Source organism: Planococcus citri, chromosome 1 (genome assembly GCF_950023065.1).
Source record: "Planococcus citri chromosome 1, ihPlaCitr1.1, whole genome shotgun sequence".
NCBI lineage: Eukaryota > Metazoa > Arthropoda > Insecta > Hemiptera > Pseudococcidae > Planococcus > Planococcus citri.
In genome coordinates this window covers 72,365,515-72,388,257 of record NC_088677.1, presented here as the reverse complement: position 1 = coordinate 72,388,257, position 22,743 = coordinate 72,365,515, and the positions used below count along the sequence as shown (strand labels likewise).

At 34.3% G+C, this 22,743-nt stretch overlaps 2 protein-coding genes and 1 long non-coding RNA gene across 9 annotated transcripts in view; 1 reads left to right on the top strand and 2 right to left on the bottom strand.

The window, feature by feature from the left end:
- Positions 1–22,743, top strand: part of nrm (neuromusculin) — a 593,812-nt gene that overhangs the window by 135,782 nt on the left and 435,287 nt on the right. The gene's annotated exons all lie outside the window — the stretch shown is intronic.
- The window catches only part of LOC135831120 (uncharacterized), a 375,747-nt gene that overhangs the window by 1,591 nt on the left and 351,413 nt on the right, over positions 1–22,743 (bottom strand). The gene's annotated exons all lie outside the window — the stretch shown is intronic.
- On the bottom strand, positions 5,568–22,543 carry LOC135850094 (uncharacterized). Its single transcript, XM_065370822.1, has 3 exons — positions 21,933–22,543; positions 21,691–21,832; positions 5,568–14,634 (listed from the first exon to the last, which is right to left on the bottom strand). Exons 2-3 carry the CDS (start codon positions 21,756–21,758, stop codon positions 11,823–11,825), a joined length of 2,880 nt encoding a protein of 959 aa, XP_065226894.1. The 5' UTR covers positions 21,759–21,832; positions 21,933–22,543; the 3' UTR covers positions 5,568–11,822.

The following is a 22,743-nucleotide window of genomic DNA, read 5'->3' as shown; positions in this document are numbered from 1 at the left end:
ATAAAAATAATTTTTTTTTCTTTACAAAACGGTAGAATTTATTTCCTAGTTGATGTAGCTGTATATTTTTAGAACCTTTTTCAGTAAATTTGTTTGTACCTATTCCTGAAAATTTAGAATTTATTTCAATCGGAGTGAAACGAGGGCAAAAGCTGCAAAAAATCATCATTTCAAAGGGTTAAGCAATATTTTTCTTGATGGAATAAGCTACCCCCCCCCCCATTTTGAAAAGAAAATAAAACTACCTCAAATGACACGAGGGTAAAAACTTGCATTTTGTATGAGTTGATATTTTAAAAGATTTCAAAAATTACAAAAATTAGTCTGAAAAACAATTGAGAAAATCAGGAAAAATTATTTCTTCGAAAGACTGGACACCCTGTCCATGATAACGGTTGCTATTCCAAACAAATGAGACATCCTGTATGTACCTCGTAATACTTGCAATATTTGTTAGTATGGATCGGTCGTAGAGACCGAGTAAATTGAACTATTTACCCCTTCTTCATCTCTTTTCCCATCATCTATACTCTCGAAGAACACGTCGAATATGTTGCTGATGTTTTTATACGTGTAACTACACGTATTATTGGTTCGCTGACAAAAAAAAAAGTAAGTACATACTAAATGGGAGTGCTTATAGTAGTATAGCGAAGAAAGGGGTATTATGGGAAGCGTTTTTCGCCCTGTGGACTCCCCTCGTTGCTCTTTACCTATTTTCTCAAAATTATATAACAATATAAGACGGGTTAGACGGTTCTGTACGAGCTTCGCCTATCGATATTTCGCTTTTTAAAAATTTGGCACGTACGAGTTTTTCGATTTGTTTGAGGAAGAAGCTGAAGAGTGAAGCTCGATGCTACGTTCAGACAGAATAAGAGAAAAACGTCGCGTGAGAAAATGTAGAAAAAGAGGGGTAAGGAGGTGAAGGTGGTGTTCCTTTCGAATACAACATGGTTCGTGCTGTGGTGTGAAATTTGTTTGCGAAAAAGAACAGAAAAAACCACGAGGAGAATAAATTAATACAGTATCAAGGCGATGTTGCCGCCAACGCCACCAACGCTTCGTGAAAATTATTCCTTATCACGACGTAGCTTACTAACCCAAAAAAACTGACTGAGCGAAGGAGGCTGCGGATTAATCGCGCGACAACGTTATTTATAAACGTGCGATGTGATGAGCAAGAAAGAGGAGGAGAAAAAATTGAAACGCGAAGGAGACTTGGTGGAATAGGATGACGACAACACGCATCGATACGTATGGAAAACACCTGCGACCTTTATGTATTTTTTCTTTTTCTTTTTTTTTGGGGGGGGGGTCTTCTCTGCAGTATCCGAGTACAAGGTAAATGGCTCTATATCCTTATATACGGTCGTCAAATTTGAGATAACGTTGCTATAAGGGGTGATGCAGAAAAGTACGCAGGGAGGAAGTAAAATACGCTATAATAAGAATCGTTTCAATATATAAATAAAGGTATATGGAAGATAAGAGAGGTCGGTTCGTGTGGTACGTAGAGAACTGTTCGATATTGGCTCACGAATTGGCTATTTACTCGTCCATTTATCACCGTCTCTGTGTACTCGTAGTTTGAGCGAGGACGGCGAGGGTAAAAAATTGCTCGAAATGTAGTTTTACATAATATTTCAACCTCCGACGTCAATTTCGATAAGAGAAGTTCGCCTTTAGTACGTTTGGATGTGGACGAAGATGCTGTGTTGTGGTCGAGTACGTGCTATGTAGAAAGAGGAGTAGGTGGGACTGCAGGGGGAGAGGAAATATGTGCTATATGCAACTAATATGCACGACCGTCTTAAAATAGCTCCCGTGTGTATCACTGATCTCGCACAAATCATCTCGTAATGACCATCATTGAACAAGTGTATGTGTGTGGTTCTGTTTCGTTCCCCATGACCGAAGATCGACCCTTCCTACGTGGTTACTTTTTTTTTCTTTTTTTTTTTTTTAGAAATATTATGTATTTCAATGTCTGCGAACGAGCTGACGTACAGAGAGAGAAAGATACGAGGATTATGTAGTTTGATATACTTACCACATTTTATTTTATAATATAATGTATGTAGTATGTGAAAATGTTCTATAATTATACGCTTCATCTCAAGTGTTCCGGAAACGTGCACAAAGTTGCGTTGAATTGGCAATGTACATACATATTATTTACGTGTATACTGTAAACGTTTATCATCATCATCATGATACAATAAAATTATCGAGATGGACAGGTATGAATATAAAGGAGAAAAAAATTGACAACTTGAACAGGTCCTCAAGAGGGAGTTGTTCGATGTTATGTGTCTATGGTGTATGTACTCACTTTGGCATATACCTAGTACCTGCTACCTACCTTGATGGATGTCGGATTTGCACATTGCGAACCATGAAATTCAGACTCGTTATCGTAGCATTTGAAAATACTCACGTAAAAGTTCTACCCAATACTTACTTAAGAATTTTCAAGCGAATGGTTGCGGATTCATCGAGCGCGTAATTATCGTTCATGTATTTAATTTGCTCGAACTAATCACTCCGCGGTGTAATGCTCGAACCCTTGAGGGAAAAATACGTACACCAGTAGAGAAAGAGGATAAAAAGGGGGAGAAGAGGAATGAACTATTATCCACGGTGATAAGAGGAAGAGAAGATGAGAACAGTCGAGAATATTGCAAGACTACAGAAAAATGGAAAAATGGACGAACAAAGTTGGTTTGCTATTAGTAACTCGATTGCTGTAGCTTCAAAGATCAAGTTACCTATGTACTATGTGGTTGAGAATGTATTTTCAATCAAAAACGATGCTTCATAATTTAAAACTAGACAGCTAAGCAAAGCTTAGCTGCAAAGTGTGCGTAGCTAGCTGCCTTTTCTACAGCTGTAACCGTTATTACATCTAGGTAGTGCATAAGTGAATCAACCATGCCACAGTGATGAGAATTTTTGAAACTCTCACTGCTTCAAAATAATAATTGTTTTTCAGTGTTTTCATTGTATTTTCCAAATTACAATAGGTACATATTTCAGAATAATTTATAAGCTTGTATTGCTTCTAAATTAAGAAATTTCTAGTTGTTTTTCATAGTTTGCATTGTTTTAAAATTTACAAAATTTCAAATCAATTTCCCGAATTCGCCATCGCTACAATTTCATAAAGTTTTCAATAAATTTTCAGAATTTTGCATTGCTGCTGAGTTAGGAAATTTGCAATCAATTTTTAAAATTCACATTGCCTCTAAACAGTCAAATTTTGAATAATTTTTTAGAATTCTTATTGTCTTTAAATTAAAAAATTTCAAATTCAATTTTCAAGTTCATATTGTCCACAAATTGTAAAACGTTTACTCAATTTTTGGAATTTACATTGCCTCCAATTTTTCAGAATTCTCATCTTCCTCATAAATATTACAATACTTATTTCATATAATGTTCAAGTTCACATTATCTGCAACTTACAGAACTTTTAATCAATTTTTGGAATTCTCAGCGTTTCTAAATACAAATTTTCATATTATTTTTTTTTAGAATTTCCATTGTCTTCAAATTCATAAGAATTTGAATTGCCTCTAAATTACACGAAAAAAAATATGGGTAATTTTTACAAAAAAATTTAACTAAATACTGGTATTTAGCACAATTAAGTACCAGATCCCATTCAATAATTTTTACTGTAATCGTATAGTAAAAATTATCATTTTAATAAATTTTGCTATAGGTACCAATAGTAAAAATCATTTTGTTTTAATAATTTTTACTAATAAGTAGGTAGACAAAAAATTAATGAAATGAATTTTTAGTTGGCAAATGATATCATAATTCATAACTCAATTTCAGCATTATTTTTGCACCATTTCATTATCATGTACTACATAGGTAACTCCAAGGCATTTACCTATCCAATTTTCCTACGAAAAATCTGTCACATACCTACTTACCTCACGGGGATTCGAACCTGGGTCCCTAAATTTCCTATTCCTACCTACATGCCCTAACCACTCAGCCATAACTTCACGACGAGGGTTAGGGCATTAAAATAATATATTTGTTTGGTAAACGCCCCACCAAACCACTCCCACTCGGAATACACAGCTAACAGACCGGGGGTGTAACAGGGTACAATGAAACACAGCTGGTGATGGAATAGACTGGGGGTATAGCAGGGTACAATGAGCGGCAGGTGTTCTACAAGTCCCCTTTTCCCTTTTTTAGGATTTAATGCATTAAAATAATGAACTAAAATTGCAATTACTCAGCAATTACCCATCCGAATTGAATGAAAATAAATCTATACCCTCCGCCTTAATGATTCTCAAATGGTGTCCAATAGGTACAAAAAACGGTTGGATAGCTTAAGAGAACATTCATTGCAATTGAAATTTCAATTTCTCAAAGCGAAACCAATAGTGTGCTACGCACACTAAAAAAGGGATTGGTCTATTGCAAGGTTGATATTGAAATCCAAAATCAAAAAGTCGAACTTTTTTTGTGATATGTACCTACCTATGTATTTATAGGCTTTTAGTCTTCGAAAATAAGATTTGAAAAGAGGACTGAAAATTTTTTTGCCCAAGTGAAGCGACGGCAAAATTTTTGGAAAATTTTCGATTTGTGAGGTACAAAAAAATCATTTATAATTTACGAAGTTTCAACACCAAAATTTCGTGTTTTTTTTTGGTACTTTGGAATGAAACCCTGCATTGAATAGGTTATGTTTTTTAAATTTCTGAAGTTGATTTCTCATTTTTGAAAAATTTTGAAAATTGTTTTGTACGTGGAATTGCGAGGGCAAAAGCATCGAAAAAATTGATGATTCGAAATGAATTATGAAAAAAGTTGGAAATTGCTTCCGGATTTTCAGCTAAGAATAGGACACTTTTTGATACATTAGCAAAAATTCAGACTTTTTGGCTGTTTTGACTGGAATGCGTTGGAGAGACCTTTTTTTTGGAAAATAACATAGTAAACAAGTAAACATTATTTTTTACGTGAGAAATCAATTTTTCCATTTTCCAACTTTATAGTAAGAGATAGGAAAAAGAAAATTATCTGTCCCATCCAAGCGGAGCGAAGGCGAGAGCTTTTGAAAATTTGTAATTCAAGAAGTAAAATCCCATGTTTTTTAGTAATTTTTCGATTTTCCTAGCTTAAATAACTTATTCTCAACTTTTCTCGAATTTCCGAAATTTCTCCAACTCACCCAACTTTTTGCCAACATTTTAATTTTTCAATTTCATCAGAAAAAATGTTACTCACAATGCACATTTATTTATCTATACTTACCTCAAAAAATGAGGAAATTGAAAAAAAAATGTTCGATTACTTCAACCGCATGTTGTAATTATTAAAAGCCATTTTTCTCATCATCATTTTTTTGGAAGTGGTACGTGAAGTGATAAGCACACAAATTGAAAACCATTATGTATTCATTTTTGAGATGTGCTTTAAAAATATAAGAAAGAGTAAAAATTTGCTGCTGGTGACTTTTTTCGATTAATTTTGATAAAAATGAAATACTTACTTAGGTACATCTGTGTCTTCAACGAAAAATAATCAAAAACAATTTCTTTTTTTTATTCTATCAATCAACATGTCATATAATTCACTTTAGAAGTGTAAACATGAGTGATAAAGCGTAAAGTATAACTTATTTCTATAAAGTAAATATAAATTAACAAGTAGGTACATTCTAAAAATAAATAATTTTAAGAAAATTTCATATACTTAATCTACGAACATGTACACTTAGGAATGGAATATGAACATTCAAGTGTTCAGTAAAGTATTGAGTTGAACAATTTTCATAAAATATGTACCTATGTATTTGTAAAATCTTATTCAAGTAGGTACATCTCCTGCTCTATCGCTATTCACATCATTTGAAGTGTTTTTCAGTTTTGATTTACCTCGAACTATGATAATTGTCGCTCTCTCACTTGCAAATGAGACAAACACATTAGAAAGACAATGCGATGGCGTCGGGCACAATCGAAAAAATAGTCGACAGATAGGCCTGTGTGCTCAATTTTTGATACTTTTGATTGGTTCTTCGAATAATCGATGAAATTCTTTTCAATAAGTTATACATTTTGAATGCTAGGAAATCAGTTTCTGTTTCGTACCTATTGACGTGCCAATACTGGAACTGATGTTTATTAAAATTGAGCTCCCTGTCTTATTCCTTTTCCTCAACTTTAACAAAATAATTTTCGCGGTTTTTTTTTATTCTTCTTTGTGAAGTTTTGTTTTATCCCAATAAGTGAAAAACTGTTGTGGTGAGAAAGTGATAAATTTCAATTTCAATTGAAAATAAAATCGAAATTTATTCCAGTGAACTGAAATCAAACCTACACAACTGAGATCCTTAGGTTTGAAATGACAAGATAAATTAAGAACACACAGAATTAATATAAATAGACTAGCGATCAATTTCCACGAAGGTATTCATCATAACACGCAAATTTGAAAACAAGAATTTATACATATCGAACTAATGCAGAAAAAATTTGGTAAACATTTTAATAAAATTCTGATCGATTTTGTCAACACTCCTGCTCAAAAGGCAACACAGGGTGTAACAGAAAAATAGTAGACATTTTTTTGTTAATATGACTGTTGATAAAAGTGCATATAGATGCCACTACTGGAAGCCCCCCGCCCCTAGACAAAATCTGTGTCCTTGTAAAAAAGAATAATTTGTTAATGTTTCATGTTTGAAAATCCCAAGGATTTTTTTACTTACCTATTCATTTTTTTCTCATTTTTTACACTTTTTCCTGCACTTTTTTGAAGTTTGTACCAAAAAGAAATACATACATGTAATTATAACTTTATTTTTGAATCATTGCTTTCAATTCCAATTCAGGTAAACGAATACCCAAGAGGGAAAAAACGGTCCCCTTTCTTTGCTGACGATCTCTTTAATACATCACACTAGAATGAGCGTTTTTTTTTCATCGTTTGAACTAATTTTTTCGAAAAATTTTCACTCAAGCATAGTTTTATTTTTATTTTTATAAAGAAATATTGTGAAGTTTTTTCAGAAAATTTGGTCCCAATTTCGCCCTTTTTAAGCGTAAAATAATCGTATTCTGCCTTTCCCTCGAGAAAATCTTAGATATGACACTGATAGGTATACGCCACACTTACCAACAACAAACTCACCGGCCAACTCTCCCTGTAAGACCCTGAAAGAAACGATCAGATACGCTAGATACCGGCTAATATAGATGGACATAATTATAGGTATTACGCTATCTCCTGTAAAGGAGCGCGACTACGACGACGACGACCTATCAAAAAAAGTGACGAAACGATCCCCTCTCTACGCTCAGCTTTTGGAGAGTTGCCCCCACCTCAGAAATTTTACCTCAGCGGCGCCTGTGTGGGATAACTACATATAAATTGTCTACAATTGTGCGCATGAAGAAATCGGGAACATACGAGTATTTAGGCGGAAAATAAATGAGAAATATTGCCGAAATTTTTTTCAAGTTTTTTATAGTCTTCGTATCACATTTTTTCAACAGTTATATTTACTATCTCTTTAGCAATTTTTATAGGCGCTGGTAATAGCAGCGGTAGCACCTTTTTCCAACAAAAGGGTGCAAATCGTTGCATGGCCAAGTGAGCATGCCATTCCCAGTGGTGTTTTGTGTGTGCATTCACAATTCATAGTCTGATTTTCTAATCTTCTTGTACAAAGTAACAATAATTCACACGTTTCACTCAATTGAAGATTCGGATTCGCTCCATGTTCTAGGAGGATTTTAATGGCTTTGCTGTCATTTTTCCAGACAGCAAAATGTAATGGTGAGCCATATTTCTCATCTTGGCCATTCATAATTGCTTTTTTAAAGTTTGAGTTTTTTTGCAATTCAGTTTCGATGGCTTCATGGTTTTTGTTGATGATAGCATCAATGAGATGGTTATATGATTCATCAAGATTTTTCAATAAATCGAAAATTTGTTGAAACTCGTTATAAAAAATTGATATGTCTTTCAGTACTTCTTGTGGTTCTTTAAGGAAATGAGATATATCTGACCAGGCTTCATATGGAAGAAATTGAATACTTCCACATTCCTTAATACGTGATTTCAACTCTTGTTCATACACATTTGTTTTCAATGCTTTTAATATATCATCTGTTGTATGTACAAGCCTATCTTTTTGCAGTTTTTTCATTTCTTCTACAAACACTGATATTTCATCCAAGTTCTCATTTGTACAATCTGCTCTGGCGTAGTGCTGTGTACAATAAAGAGATATTGCTTTAAAGTTATGTTGTTTTACTGGTTGATGAATGGGCGTTGAAGTAATCTCGTTTGATTTTTCAGTAATTTCATAACCTTTGAATGTGGGATCAGTAGACAAAATAATGTCATTAATAATCAATTGAAGTATTGTGTATTCTTTAGGTGTGCTTATTTCGTTATTTTCTTCTCGGAGTAATTCCAGTACTTTGTTGAGAAGCTCAAAGATATCGCATATTTGTTTCACATATTGTAATGTTGTTAATTCATGTATTTGCTCAACAAATGGTATTCTAGATTGAGAATCTTGATGGAATCTAAACCATTCTGAGGAAAATATATCGGTGATGGTTTTTCTAAATTTATAATTATATCCTACTCCACATCTCAATAAAAACTGAATTTTGCTAAATAAATTCCCAACTTTTGGGATGCGATAAAGGTCTTTGCTCGCCAAATATTTCAATTGTAATTGAGTGAAATTGCCTTCCAATTTGTACGCAGAATATTTCAATGTTAATTCAATGAAGGACAAAATAAGAAAATTTATTCCTTCATAGTAGTCAGAGAAATCGGTATTTTTTTGTGAAATTAAAGGAGTCAGTTGTTCAGTATCTGGAAGACATTTCAAGATCTTGGGATAAACATATTGCAACGGACTCAAATCTAGATATATCTTTAGAGCATCAAAATTCGTTTTATAATCTAGTAACCATTTAATAACATTTGAAAAGACACTTGCCGTAGTTGTCGTGAAATGTTCAAGTCTCAAGTCTGATTTGGGAAGTGAAAATACAAGGGTTACAATCTAGTACGCCTGATTTTAAACATGATTCAAGAATATGGAACGCTGAGGGTAACTTGATACAGATCGCTTGGATTAGTGTGCGGTTTTCATTTTTGTCTTTCCAAGTCATTTTATATGAAAATTTTTCTATGAGAACTCGCATAGTGTTTATGGAACCGTGTTCTGCTGCTAACCATATTGGACTGTCATACCACGTTTCAAGTTTGTCTTGCAAAAATTGTGCATCAAGTTTATTTGCCAGTGATAAAGCATAAGTAAATTTAGTGTACCCCATTTCAGCACATATGAGTAACATATTATATAGTTTATCTGCATTCACATAGTCCATAGTCCCTTCCTCTCTGGTATTTATTCCCGAACTTATGGTTTCAGGTAAAAACTTATGAAAAGATTCAAAAATCCCAAGTAATAGTTTGTGTGGTGCTAGAGGATTTCTACTGAATTCTTTTCCTAGTGGATTAGTTGGATTAATAGCAAATTCCCGAAGTAGGAGATGTGTAGATGATTGTAACTTTTCAAGAGCTTCATCATTACTCTTTTTTCTTTTCGTGGATGAATATAACATTTCAGTATTTTGGTAATAACTTCCTTGTACGGCTAGCAAAAACAAGAATTGAGAAAATTGTGATAAATCAGGCTCTTCCAGTAATTTTGCTATCACGTTGCAGAAAATTTTCATGTTTTTAAAATTTTCTACATTTGATAAAAATATTGGCAAAAACCAGTTAGCAGTTATATATTCAGCAATAGCACAGTTTTTGAATTTTAAAGATCTTTCTTCGAATTTAAAAAGACCAGTTGCGATGCATTTGCGTTGTAGCTTCGTTGGACCATCAGTTTCACTCAAGTTACCCAATGTAGTTGGATATACGTAATAATAATTTTCAAAAATATCGTCTCTCAATTCCTTTGAACTAAACCATTTTCCAAATACTTCAAGAGCAGCTATCGCAATGAACCTGTGTCCAAATGGGGAAAAAGCATCTTCATATGCGCGTATTAAATCTACATTGCCTCTAATAGGCCTAGCTTCATTATGTCCTTTAGAGAACTCAAGACAAACACTTTTCAAGTGTGGAAAATAAGGATTACTATCTTCGAATTTATCGCCAACTCCGTGACTACCGAAAGTCTGTTCAACCTTTACCATGCATCGTTCTTTAAAATCATGATTATTATAAAGATGACCATGTAGCGCTATTGATTTTAACAAGTTCATTAGAACGTGTTTTGAATGTGGAAAAGACACCATAATGTCATCCAAAAAATCACCCCTTCGCCCCTTCCAACTAAAATCATATGAAAACTTCTCAATGAGTATTTTTATAGTATCCAAGTGACCTCCCTCATATGCTGTCTTTATTGGAGTGGCTTCCCATGTATTGGATTCGAGTTCGTTTTTCAAGTATTTTGTACCCATGGTATTTATTTGTGCCAAAGCAATAGCACATTTAGTGTACCCCATTTCAGCACATAGGTGCAAAAATTTATACTGTTTGTTTTGATCTGTGGCATTTTTCAGAATTCTTTGGTTACATGCTTCATAAGTTGTTAAAGAATATTCGATTACACCACATAGATTTTTCACTGAACCAGAAAACTCGTTCTCATAATGGAAAATTGTTGTGATTATGTAACTCAATTTATATTTCTTATGACAAATTTTTTCTCCATTAGGATTTTTTTTGGCTAATAAATTCAGAAAGGCAGAAACCATAGAGAAACGCTCATTTAATAAATCGATAATCAGTGTTTCAAAATTTTCAAAGTCATCACGATCAAACGATTTAATTTTTTTCCAAATGCAATTAGCAGTAAAATATTCAGCAAAGGTAAGGTGAATGAACTCAGGACTACCATTGACAATGCCATTAACAAGACCACCCTTTACTTTTCCTTCTTTTACATTATTTTTCAAAACTTTCATGTTTTTCAATTCTTGTGGAGTGAATAATGTTTTCAGTAGTTTCTTGTTTCTTCCAAACAATGTTAGAACAGCTAATTTCTCATGGATTTCCTGTGATATTATAAACAGACTTTCATTCTTAAGCTTGACATTTGACATATCCTTAGTTGATAATTTGGGATCTTCTTTTTTCACCTCCTCATAAAATTTTTTCTCAATAAAACTTTCATATAGGGCTAGTAAATCAAAATCATGATCAAATTTTTCACGCATGCAGTTTGAATCACTCGGGGTCTTGGAATCGTCCATAAAATACTCGGCGATCATGTATATTAACAATGGCGTTGTAAATACCTTCATTTTTATTAAATTATTTGTGTATTTAGAAACCTTGGACAGTAACTCATCTATAAGAATATTTGTCTTTTTTTCGTCCAAATTTTCATCCAAATTTTCATCCAAATTTTCATTCAAATTTTCATTTTCCAATTTTTTTCCCCAAACTTTCTTTAATAATTGCTTCATTTCGTCTTTTTCAAATGGCATTAATGAGTAAGAGGATATCTGAAATTTATTTTCGAGTTCATTGTGAATATTATATGGACGAGTTGTCATCCATATATTTGTTAATCTACTATCTTTCAAGACCTGTAGTAAATTTATAACCTGATTCTTATAATGTGGACAGATCTCATCAAATCCGTCAAATAATAAGGCTACTTTTCCTTGGTTATAAAAATGAGTAAACAAATCTATTTCCAAAAACGACAGCTCTTTTTTATTCAACTTTTCTCCATTAATGGTGCTTTTCAGATACAGGTCACCATTCTGAGACACTTTTAAAACTTATTGAGCGATTATTTTTTGTTTCATTTTTTGATCTTCTGTCCCTGTATAATTTTCAAACAGCTGAAAGTCAGTAATGCCATAAAGGAACTTCAAAGCTGTTTCTAAGCTCATAGTGAATGTTGTGTCTTCTTTCCATTTATTAAATGTAGTTGAATAAGTCGACAAGTTCTTCCTTATAATCCAAAGAGGTGATGTGATAGACATCACTGATAGATGAGACAGTATAACTGATTTACCCATGCCAGCTTCAGCAGAAATCAGCACAATTCTATCAGGTATACCAGTTATTTTAGTTGGTTGAATTTTTATCATCTTTATTTTTTTGTCCATGCGTTTATTGTGTTTTTGTGAAACATTCAGATTGCCACGAGATTGTAACGATTTGAAATTTATTCCATCATCTTCAAGCCAATGAATATTGCATTGTTTGTATTTGGTGCACAATTCCTCGAAACTTTCTTCTGAGTTTGTGTGGTGAATGAATGTACGATCGATGAAATAATCCTTAGCATCATCATACTTAAAATCGGTAGGCGCTTTTCCTATTTCTATTTTCTTGTTATTAATCAACTTGTGTAATACTTCTGCCTTGAATAGTGTTTTTGAAACTTCATCAATTAATACCGTATTTAATTCAACTTCTTGCCCTTGAAACGTAATTTTTTTATTCAGAAGTTCCTCTTGAAAATTCTCTGTGAGATGAGCTAAACTGTTGTTCATACTTTTTTCCTCCGAGTATAAATTGTATTTTTTCCCATCATTTTCATTTTTATGGACCTCTTCATTGCAGTTTCCATCTTCCATGTTAGCATTATTTTCTGAGAAGGGCGTTTTGAATTCCTCTGGCAATGGCTCACCTTCCAAGGTAATGAATATGATTTTTTTATTGTCGCCGTTTATTAATGTATGATGTAACTGCTGAATTGTTGATAAAGAGTTTTTGTATAATTCCTCAATGTTATTATTTTCATTTTTACTCGTACATTCTATTATCAACAGACTTGTTTCTAACGTGAATGCTTCCCTTAAATTTTTTTGTGTTTCTCGTTTATGTGAAAGGGAGGACAGACGTGTGAAAATGTAACTGCCGTCCAGTTGGTACACAGGTATGCTTTGCAAAGCTCTATACACTTCAGATGAGCCAGACAAGGTATCTACAGGGCTAATTAGATTGAAAATGTGCCTATCATTTGAGCTTAAAACGTTTTCCACTTGTTCGGTATTTTCCTTAAACTTCACTCCAAAATCGTCTATCCTGCGGCAGTATTCTAGAGTAGCACCAATCACTAACAATTGAGAAGTATCTTTCGCCATGTTATCAATTAATTCTTTAGCTTTTTCATGTGTTAGCCATTGGCTCTCATTTTTTTTCATCCAATTCAGCATATAATCCAGAAAAGCACTCTCCTGAAATTTTGTATTAGTCAATTTGAACTCTTTCTTCAAATCATTTCCAATTTTTTCGTTCAAATCCGTCTCATGGAGGGTTACCACAATGGTTAAATTACTGAAAAAATCCTCAATTTCATCTTCTCCAAAATAGTCATCTGGTAAAAAATAGTCTTCATACGATTTATTATTGTAGCTTGGTATTTCAAATTCATAGTTATTCAAATAATCAAGGTTTTTATTATTTTCTTTAAGTTTTTCAATCAAAGAAAATCTGAACATGCTTATTTCTTTAGGTAATTCCGTGTAACTTAGGTCAAGAAATACAGAGTTAATATGGTATTTTTTTTCATCGTGACCTTTCTTCACAAACACATACCCTGCTAATTTACTTATGTTATTTTTAATGACATCGGTGCGCTTATGAATTTTAACAACATTGTTTTCAGCATCTTGAATTCTCGTTACAATGGCGTTGGCCAATTCTTTTGAGCGTTTCAATTCAGGATTGAGATCTAACGTAGAATCTATTCCAAAATCTGTCGATAACGTTAACTTTTCTTTCTTCATCTTTTTCCAAAACCCAGCCTCATTGATTGAATCCTTATCTCTATTCAACTCCAAATAATTATTGTAAAAAGCTTTTCTAAAATTTGCTATACTCGTATTCGATTTTAGTGTATTTTTTATAAACTTGAGACGAAATTTTGCTTTTCCATCCTTAACGTCTCGCTCAATCACATTCATCCCTAAACCAACATGATACAGTTCAAATAATTTATCTTTTGAATCTAAATCTGTTTTCTCAAGCACGCATCGAGCAAGATTTGTTGCCAATTGGTGGAATTCTGAAGTCGTTTTAATTGCTGAGACCAATTGGTTTTTTATGTTTTTTGAAGAGGGGTCATTGAATTTAAAACGCTTGCATTTATTAGAAAATGATTTTAAAATATCATCACCCTGTGCGTCCTCAAAATGTTTTGATAAATCAGCCTTCAAATCAATATTAGTACAAATGACAAATATTTTCGATTTACAACTATTAAATTTCTCTTCATTTACAATTTTTCTGTACGAACTGAAATATTTTGGCAGACTGAATTCATTCCCTGACTGATCACCTTGTTTTAGTAAGTCATCTAGAGAAATTGTTCTTTCACTATCCTGCTTATGCTTAGCTTGCAAAAAAATACCTGTTTCGCTATTTTCACATTCAAAAAACAAGTCATCCAACTTTCCTGCTTCAGTAAGTTCTGTTTCCAGTCGGAATTGCAATTTCTTCGTGACTGCGCCAATAAGATAAAGCATCAAAAGCTTCAGTTGATAAACATTTCCGTGTAAGGATTTCGTCAATCCCCCCCTCTCATGTGGTTCTGGTTTAGATTCTTTTTTTCTTCGTTTTGCTTCTTCAGCTTCATCACTGCGAAAAAAATAAAAAATCATTCTACATTAAGTCAAGTTATGTAATACCTCATTGCAATTTTTCGATTTTCATTACATAGTATAGAGTATATCCACCTTGTTACGTAAGTACATAGTTGTGTGGCCATACTGAAATGGATATTATAAAATTTGAAGTAAATAATTGATAAATTATTGTACAAGATATTCTGTCCGTTTTTCAGTTTCTACTCGGTTTTCTCATTTTGAGGATCTACACTTTTTTCGAATTGAAAAATTGCGTCGGTATACAGTATCTACTTACATGATATCGTGTGAGAGTGAGTACCAAGTTTCAAAGCTATGTACTAGAAGCAACTTTTGGTTGTATAGTTTCTCAAAATATTGGTCTCAGTATTACTACATGTCCAACTTCGCTGTTTGCGATTTTTTTTTCAAGTTGTGAAAAAACTGCGCTTTTTCTACAAGAATTGCAGACAAGTATTATTTTGTTTGTCCAGAATTTCTAAAAAGGCCTTGCGTTTAGGTAAAAATTGGAAAAATTCTCGCTTATTTTTACTTACCAAAAAAATGTCGTCAATTTTATCTATGTAGGTACCTGAAGTTGCGAAAAATTTTCATTTTCTTTCATAAATTGTCGGAGTCTCACTTTTTTGCTGAAAATTGATTTGCCAAGAATTCCTAAAAAGGTTTGTTTTTTACCGAAATTATTATAATTATGTAGTCTCGCGTTTAACCAGAAAAATAGCAGAAAATCCTGCCATTATTCGAAAGTGCCATAACGTCTAGTTTTTTGCTGACATAAAGTCTACTTAAAGTTCCAAAAATTTGACCCCCCCCCCAAATTGCTATAAACGTCTCATTTTTTCGCCAATTTTCCAAAAGTTCCATTTAAGAATCGAAATGTTCGTTTTTGTAATTTTTTTAGCCAAATTTTTGTAAAAAATGATGGCTATTGCGGTAGGCCCAACTTTGGATAAAAAGGTCGGGGGTCAAAAATTTTGATAGTTCTCGACGTTTTGAGCTCAAACTAGAGGATTCCCGGTGTGTCAGTTTTTATATGTATATTTATATATAGCCGCATACAGGCAAACTCGTAACGTTTTGTATAAACAGCAATCTCAAGACCCCTCTATAACTTCGTTGCTGTGCATACGCTCGACGCGTCACCCCATAGGCCTGATAGTACTCGATGTTAGGCCGCGTTATATTCGTTAACTTGATTTTTGGGTGACCTGTGGAGAGGTATCTCATTGCCGAAACATCAATTTTTCAGAAAAGCTTTTTTTTAAAAGTCCCATACGTCTCTGTTTTTCGCAAATAGCTTTTTAACAAAGCATCCCACAGAAAAATAACCAGCTCTGAGCAGAAAGAAAATTTTATTCTCTACAATTTCCTTCATTGCATTTTTTTCCTAGGATGCATACTTTTCCCATAAAATCACTGTTTAGACTGAAAAACACGAAAATTCGGACCTGTATAATCAACTCTAAATTAAAATTGAGCAGTCAAAAATTTATTTTAGACGATTTTTGACCACGCCATGTGAAAGAGGACATCTTCAACCACCAAAATCACCAAAAAGAACGTAAAAAACGTAAAAAATGATTCTTGGCAATAAACACCTTTTCCTCATGTCCTTGTACATAATACTTAGGCTATGCACTCATTTGAAAATTGAGTCAAAAGAGAAAGTGTATAAACGGCAATCTCACGTCCCTGCTCAAACTTTGCCAGTAGACTCCCCACACCTTGTAGATTCATATGGCACCTCATCGAAAAGTCACGTCCTAAAAAGGTTACGAGTTTGTCAAAACGTTATGAGTTTGCTGGTTAATCTATAAAAAAGTTACGAGTTTACCCCCTAGAATATTTATATATAGGTTTATTTATATATATAGAAGTTTCACCAAAACTTGAATTTTCAACTTTTTCAATCAAGAGACGTTCTAATGAATGAAATGGGGTAAAACTTGGACAATAGGGTTATTTTGGGAGCTAGAGTTGACCCCTGCAGTGGGGAGGGTCAAAGTTCAAAATTACAGAAAGGTCATTTTTTTGGAGGGGCATAATATGGCCCCAAATGAACGAAAAAGGTCCAAAATCATACCATAGGTCAATACCTCCATTGTGATCAACATATCCAAATTTCAGCTTCCTAGGTCATCCCCACCCCATTTTAAGTGAGAAAAACCACATTTGACCCCTAGTTTTGACCCCCTCACCCCTAAAAGTGACCTTAGGAGTCCAAATTTTCAGCATACAATGAGAGGGTGCCCCTTGAGTGCTTTTTGCAGGTTTCAACCTTCCAACCCCATTTGACCTCTCTCCAGGGTCAAAAAAGTGGATTTTTCCGCGTTTTTTGACGTTTAGCCAAGCCTACAGCCCCTCCAAATTGACCTAGAGGGTCCAAATTTTCACAGTACATTGGGAGGATGTACCCGAAGTGCCTTTTGCAGGTTTCAACCTTCCAACCCCATTTGACCCCTCTCCAGGGTCAAAAAAGTGGATATTTTCATCCATTTAACGTGTTTTTTTGAAAATTTCAACGTTTAGCCAAGTCTACAGCCCCTCCAAATTGACCTAGAGGGTCCAAATTTTCACAGTACAATGGGAGGATGTACCCAAAGTGCCTTTTGCATGTTTAAACCTTCCAACCCCATTTTTACAGAAAGGTCATCTTTTTGGAGGGGCATAATATGACCCCAAAAAGATGAAAAGAGTCCAAAATTATACCATTGGTCATCAGTACTCTTATTGTGATCAACATATCCACATTTCAGTTTCCTAGGTCATCCCCACTCTGATTAAGGTGGAAAAAACCACATTTGACCCCTATTTTTGACCCCCTCACCCCTAAAATTGACCGTAGGAGTCCAAATTTTCAGCATACAATGAGAGGGTGCCCCTTGAGTGCTTTGTGCAGGTTTCAACCTTCCTACCCCATTTAACCCCTCTCCAGGGTCAAAAAGTGGATTTTTGCGTGTTTTTTGACGTTTAGCCAAGCCTACAGCCCCTCCAAATTGACCTAGAGGGTCCAAATTTTCACAGTACATTGGGAGGATGTACCCGAAGTGCCTTTTGCAGGTTTCAACCTTCCAACCTCAATAGACCCCTCTCCAGGGTCAAAAAAGTGGAGTTTTTCATCAATTATACGGGTTTTTTGACAATTTTGACATTTAGCCAAGCCTACAGCCCCTCCAAATTGACCTAGAGAGTCCAAATTTTCACAGTGCATTGGGAGAATGTACCGGAAGTGCCTTGTGCAGGTTTCAACCTTCCTACCCCACTTGACCCCTCTCCAGGGTCAAAAAAGTGGATTTTTGCATGTTTTTTGACGTTTAGCCACACCGACAGCCCCTCCAAATTGACCTAGAGGGTTAAAATTTTCACAGTACATTGGGAGGATAAGGAGAGAGTTGGGCGAAGCCCAAGGAGGGTTTAGGGGGGACAACGTCCCCCCACATGCAGGCGAAGCACGGGAGCGAAGCGAGGGTGCGAGTAGTCCAAGAGAAGCGCAGAACACGAAAAAAAGCATGGACAGGAGGTAGGTGGGCAAAGCCCAAGGGGGGTGCAGGGGGGACAACGTCCCCTCGCAAACCGAAGAAGGAAACAGCGGAAGGAGGGAGTTGGGTGAAGCCCAAGGGGAGTGCAGGGGGGACGTCGCGAATATAAGAAGGAAACAGCGGAAGGAGAGAGTTGGGCGAAGCCCAAGGGGGGTGCCACATGCAGGCGAAGCACAGGAGCGAAGCGATGGTGTGAGTAGTTCAAGAGAAGCGCAGAACATGAAAAAAAGCATGCACAGGAGGTAGGTGGGCAAAGCCCAAGGGGGGTGCAGGGGGGACGACCCCCCCAAAAACAGGCGAAGCACAGGAGCGAAGCGAGGGTGCGAGTAGTTCAAGAGCCCTCAATGTTTCTGGCACAAAAATTTGGCTCTTACGTAGCGGCAGACTGCTACGACTTTTTTTAAATGAAGTTTAACTTGCAAAGCTTTGTTTTTTTATGATTTTTTTCTGCATGAAAATGTTTTGTTCGCGTTTTGTTTGTATTTTTTTTATTTCATTTTTACTTTTTTTGGTTATTTTTTCATACTTTTTTGGTTACTGAATGTTACCTTTTTTCAATTGGGGAGAGGAATTGAGTACGAGCCCTGGTGTGACCCTTTTAAAATTTTGCAACAAGTTGGGAAAATTTACTCCTCCGCCTCTATTCGTTCCGCTTTTCTAGAGATGTCTCTAAAAATGTGTTCAACAATTTCAAAAATCTACTCAAAATAAATTGAAAATTTCGTGTTTTTTTTTTGTTGAAATGGCGGTGTTTATTACAACAATAAAATTGCGGAATTTATTCATGAGAATTTTGGAAAATGGAGTAAAATCTTGATCATTAAGATTTATGAAATTGGATTAGGCCTATACATACATATTATAGCAATAGCAATATACGCTTCAGATTTTAAGTCTCCAGTGTTTGAAAAATAGGCACCTAAGTCAAGTTTGGCGTAACCTCAATTTGCAAATTGAAGACGATACAAATCGATTTTGAAAAATTAACAAATTATGTAAAGAATAGATAGACGTCCAAAAGTGAACAAATTTTATTATGACCACATTTTGCCTGATTGTAAGACTCAAGTTCAAATAAAGTTATGAAATCTTGAACTGAAGAATCTGCAATATTTTTGAAATTTTTTCATCGAGCTCAAATGATATTCTATATGCACTTTGAAGGTAAAAATTACCATAAGAACTCGACCAAAAGTTATCTACGGTATCGTAATTTAAATAAAAATAATTGTAGATATGCATAAAATGATTTGGGGAATATATATTGGCACGACAGAGAAAGTAATTTGAACGACAATTTGTTAACGACGATTCAGCGCAACAATTTAGGTATTCCAAACGACAATTCGATTTCTTATAACGACGAAAGAAATGTAATCCACGTCCAAATAAAATTTTGATCGCCATAAAAAATTATTGCCCGGAAAAATAAATGATTTCCCGTCAAAAAACTGTTTCCAGAAAAATAACTCATTTTGTACTGAAAAAAATGTTTGTAAAAATAAATACACATAAATAAATTTTACAAATTGGAAGTCTTTCATTTTTTGAAAAAAAACCTCCTTTTTTCAAGAAAAGGTTTTGCTTTAATAGAAATTGCTAAATATTATGAAAACGTTTTGTTTTTTTGGTCAAAATTTTCAAATATTTTTTTCCAGAATTACCGAATAAATTTTTCTTTTTACAAAACTGCCAAAAGCCTGTTTTTTTCTTCAAAAACTGCCATAAGTTTTCTTTTTTTTGAAAAAATCAATAATGTACCTATGAGTGCTTTTTTTTTCTAGGTACACCCTTACGGCATAAATACATTTTCTTTGCGATTCATTCCATTTTGAGGCGAATGGTGAAAGTTGATGGTGCTTTTTTTGAGTGTAAATGCTTTAAAATGCTTATTTTTAGCCAAAATGGCAAAAATTTTGCTTATTTATCACGTTTTTTTAGTCGTTAGCGTTTTTTTTGGGTAAAAATTGGTAAAATTACAGAAATTAGTTCCATAAATACAAAACTTCATCAACTTTTTGCACATTTTTGAAAAGAAAAATGTAAATAAATCATTTGAAAAAACAAGGAAGGAAAAACTGAAAAATAACAGTTTTAGTTTTCTGTTTTTCGTTTTTCTTCTTTTTTTAATTTTTAGTTTTATTTTTGATTTTTTTTATTTGGTTCGTTTGTACTAGTTAAGGGAGATACGTATCTTACTGCGTTTGAATAAACCTTCATTTTGATATGAAACGTTAGGTACTTAGTATTAACGATCATTATAGTCCGGCATATGACAATAGGAGTAATTGCACCCCCCCCCGCCGATCCTCCGGGACAACTTTTTTCTTAAAGGGGACATCCTAAGGAACATTTTAAAGCAAACTTGCCAAAAAAAAGTTGGCCTTACTGACAAAATGGCGTGCCATTTTGATTGACAGGTCAGCCGAAATCGCAGATTTTGCATTTTAACATAGGACTTGCACGAACTTTTTCAAACTTTACAAAGGTAGATCGAAAGATCGAGATGGAAAGCTGAGATTTACTCTACACTCCAATTTTAACACTCTCTGAAGACGACTTCAGGTGGGTTCAAGTCATTTTAGGGCCTCCAGCGCATTTTTTGAAGATTACTGGAGCCTCCAGTAGATTTTTGAAACTCGAAATTCCCACAAAATTCCATCAAATTGGAGTTGTAAAGCTGAAATTTATTCTAAAAACTAATTTCAATACGCTACGAAGTACTGCAAATGAATTTAAAATCGTTTTGGATCCTCCAGCGACTTTTTGAAAATTCCTAAAGCCTTCAGCAGATTTGTGAAACTTTAAATTTTCACAAAATTTCATCAAATGGAGATGGAAAGCTGAAATTTACTCTACACTCTAATTTTAACACCCTCTGAAAACGACTTCTGGTGGATTTCAAGTCATTTTAGAGCCTCCAGCGCATTTTTTGAAAATTACTGGAGCCTCCAGTAGATTTTAGAAACTTGAATTGGAGATGGAAAGCTGAAATTTACTCTACACTCCAATTTTGACACCCTCTGAAGACGACTTCAGGTGGGTTCAAGTCATTTTAGGGCCTCTAGCGCATTGTTTGAAAATTACTGGAGCCTCCAGTAGATTTTTGAAACTTGAAATTTCCCCAAAATTTCATTATCAAATTTTGATTTTTTTTCTCCTTTTTATATACTCGTAGGTATAATATTTGTAAATTTAGGCTACTAGCTCCATTACTTGTGGCGAAATTTTTCCAATTTCTCTTACGAAACAAAGGATTGAACAGTTGAAATGAAAAAATTAGCAAAATGTAATCAAGACATAAGTAAGGGTATCTACTTCGGACGACGGCGCGGCGATGAAAAGAAAAAAACTGCGAAAACTTTTTTTTACACAGTCGCATTGTATGGGTACTTGTACATTAATTAAGATTCAGAAGTAGATATCCATAAAGACATTAGTAGGTATAAATGCGTGGCAATGAAATGAGAATTTGATTCATTTGAAATGAAACGTATGCATGTAATTACCTGGAAGGTGCTGCTGAGGGACCTCTTTTTTTCGATGCCGATGACGTCGACGGCTTCTTGGAATCCATCACACCGTGTTCGAAAGTTGTCACTCTATTTTCAAACTTGATCCGTGGAAATTTACTCGAATAGTCTTGAATTTCTAAAATGATCACGGGTCGGGTAAGTGGTCAGTTTATGTACTAAGTGCTTATCGTTGAGAAATACGAATTTTAATAATTAGATAAATACGAGTAACTTACACAAATACTTCAATCTATAACTCGAACGCATAGGTAAGGTACCGCGTCATTATACAAGTGCGTAGAAAAATAGTTAGGTACATACAAGAACGAAGGCATCGCAACACGCCGCGCCGTTGATAAAAAAAAATATATTATATATCAAAATTGTATTCGAAACTACATAGGTACTGTCTTTGCGAATATTCAAATATCTAGTCGAATTACCGAGTATTTTTGAATTATTCACTGGATAAGTAAGTTAACATGGTCGATTTATGCGCACGCTTCTAAGTTTAATTTAAAAAATATGTATAATTTCACAAATAACTCGGACGAATACTATACAATTTATTCGCGAACTTATCGTAACGAAAGCATTATCACGAATGAAATGATAATCGAAATAACGAACGTCAATAATTATAATGCGATGAAAACGTTAAAATGAAAGAACTTCTTGTTAATAGATGCCTAATCGAGTTGATCGTCACATCCGTTATGTTGAATTTTGATTATGTAATTACCCAAGACTCATGGCACTGTCTACAAGTTCTGAACGAAGTCCGTTGCCATCTAGAGAGAGGGACTACATTGTAGAGTCAACCTTATCATATATGCTACCGCGCGGTGTATGAGGCATTGAGGCGAAAATCGTTAAACAGTGTAAAAAAACCGGAATTTTAGCGTTAACTATACATAGGTACATATGTACATACAACTACGTTGCCAATTTGCTGCCAATGCTGCCCTTGAAAATTCTTTATACAGCACGTTCGCATACTTATTTTTATTTTTTTTGAATTTATCTATCATTTGAATGATAAATAAA

Excerpts from the sequence above, each read along its gene's own strand:
- LOC135850094 (XM_065370822.1), bottom strand. The coding sequence starts at position 21,758 with ATGGATTCCAAGAAGCCGTCGACGTCATCGGCATCGAAAAAAAGAGGT. Across the intron at positions 14,635-21,690 it reads CCCTCAGCAGCACCTTCCAG|TGATGAAGCTGAAGAAGCAA; the intron begins GTAATTACATGC and ends TTTTTTTCGCAG.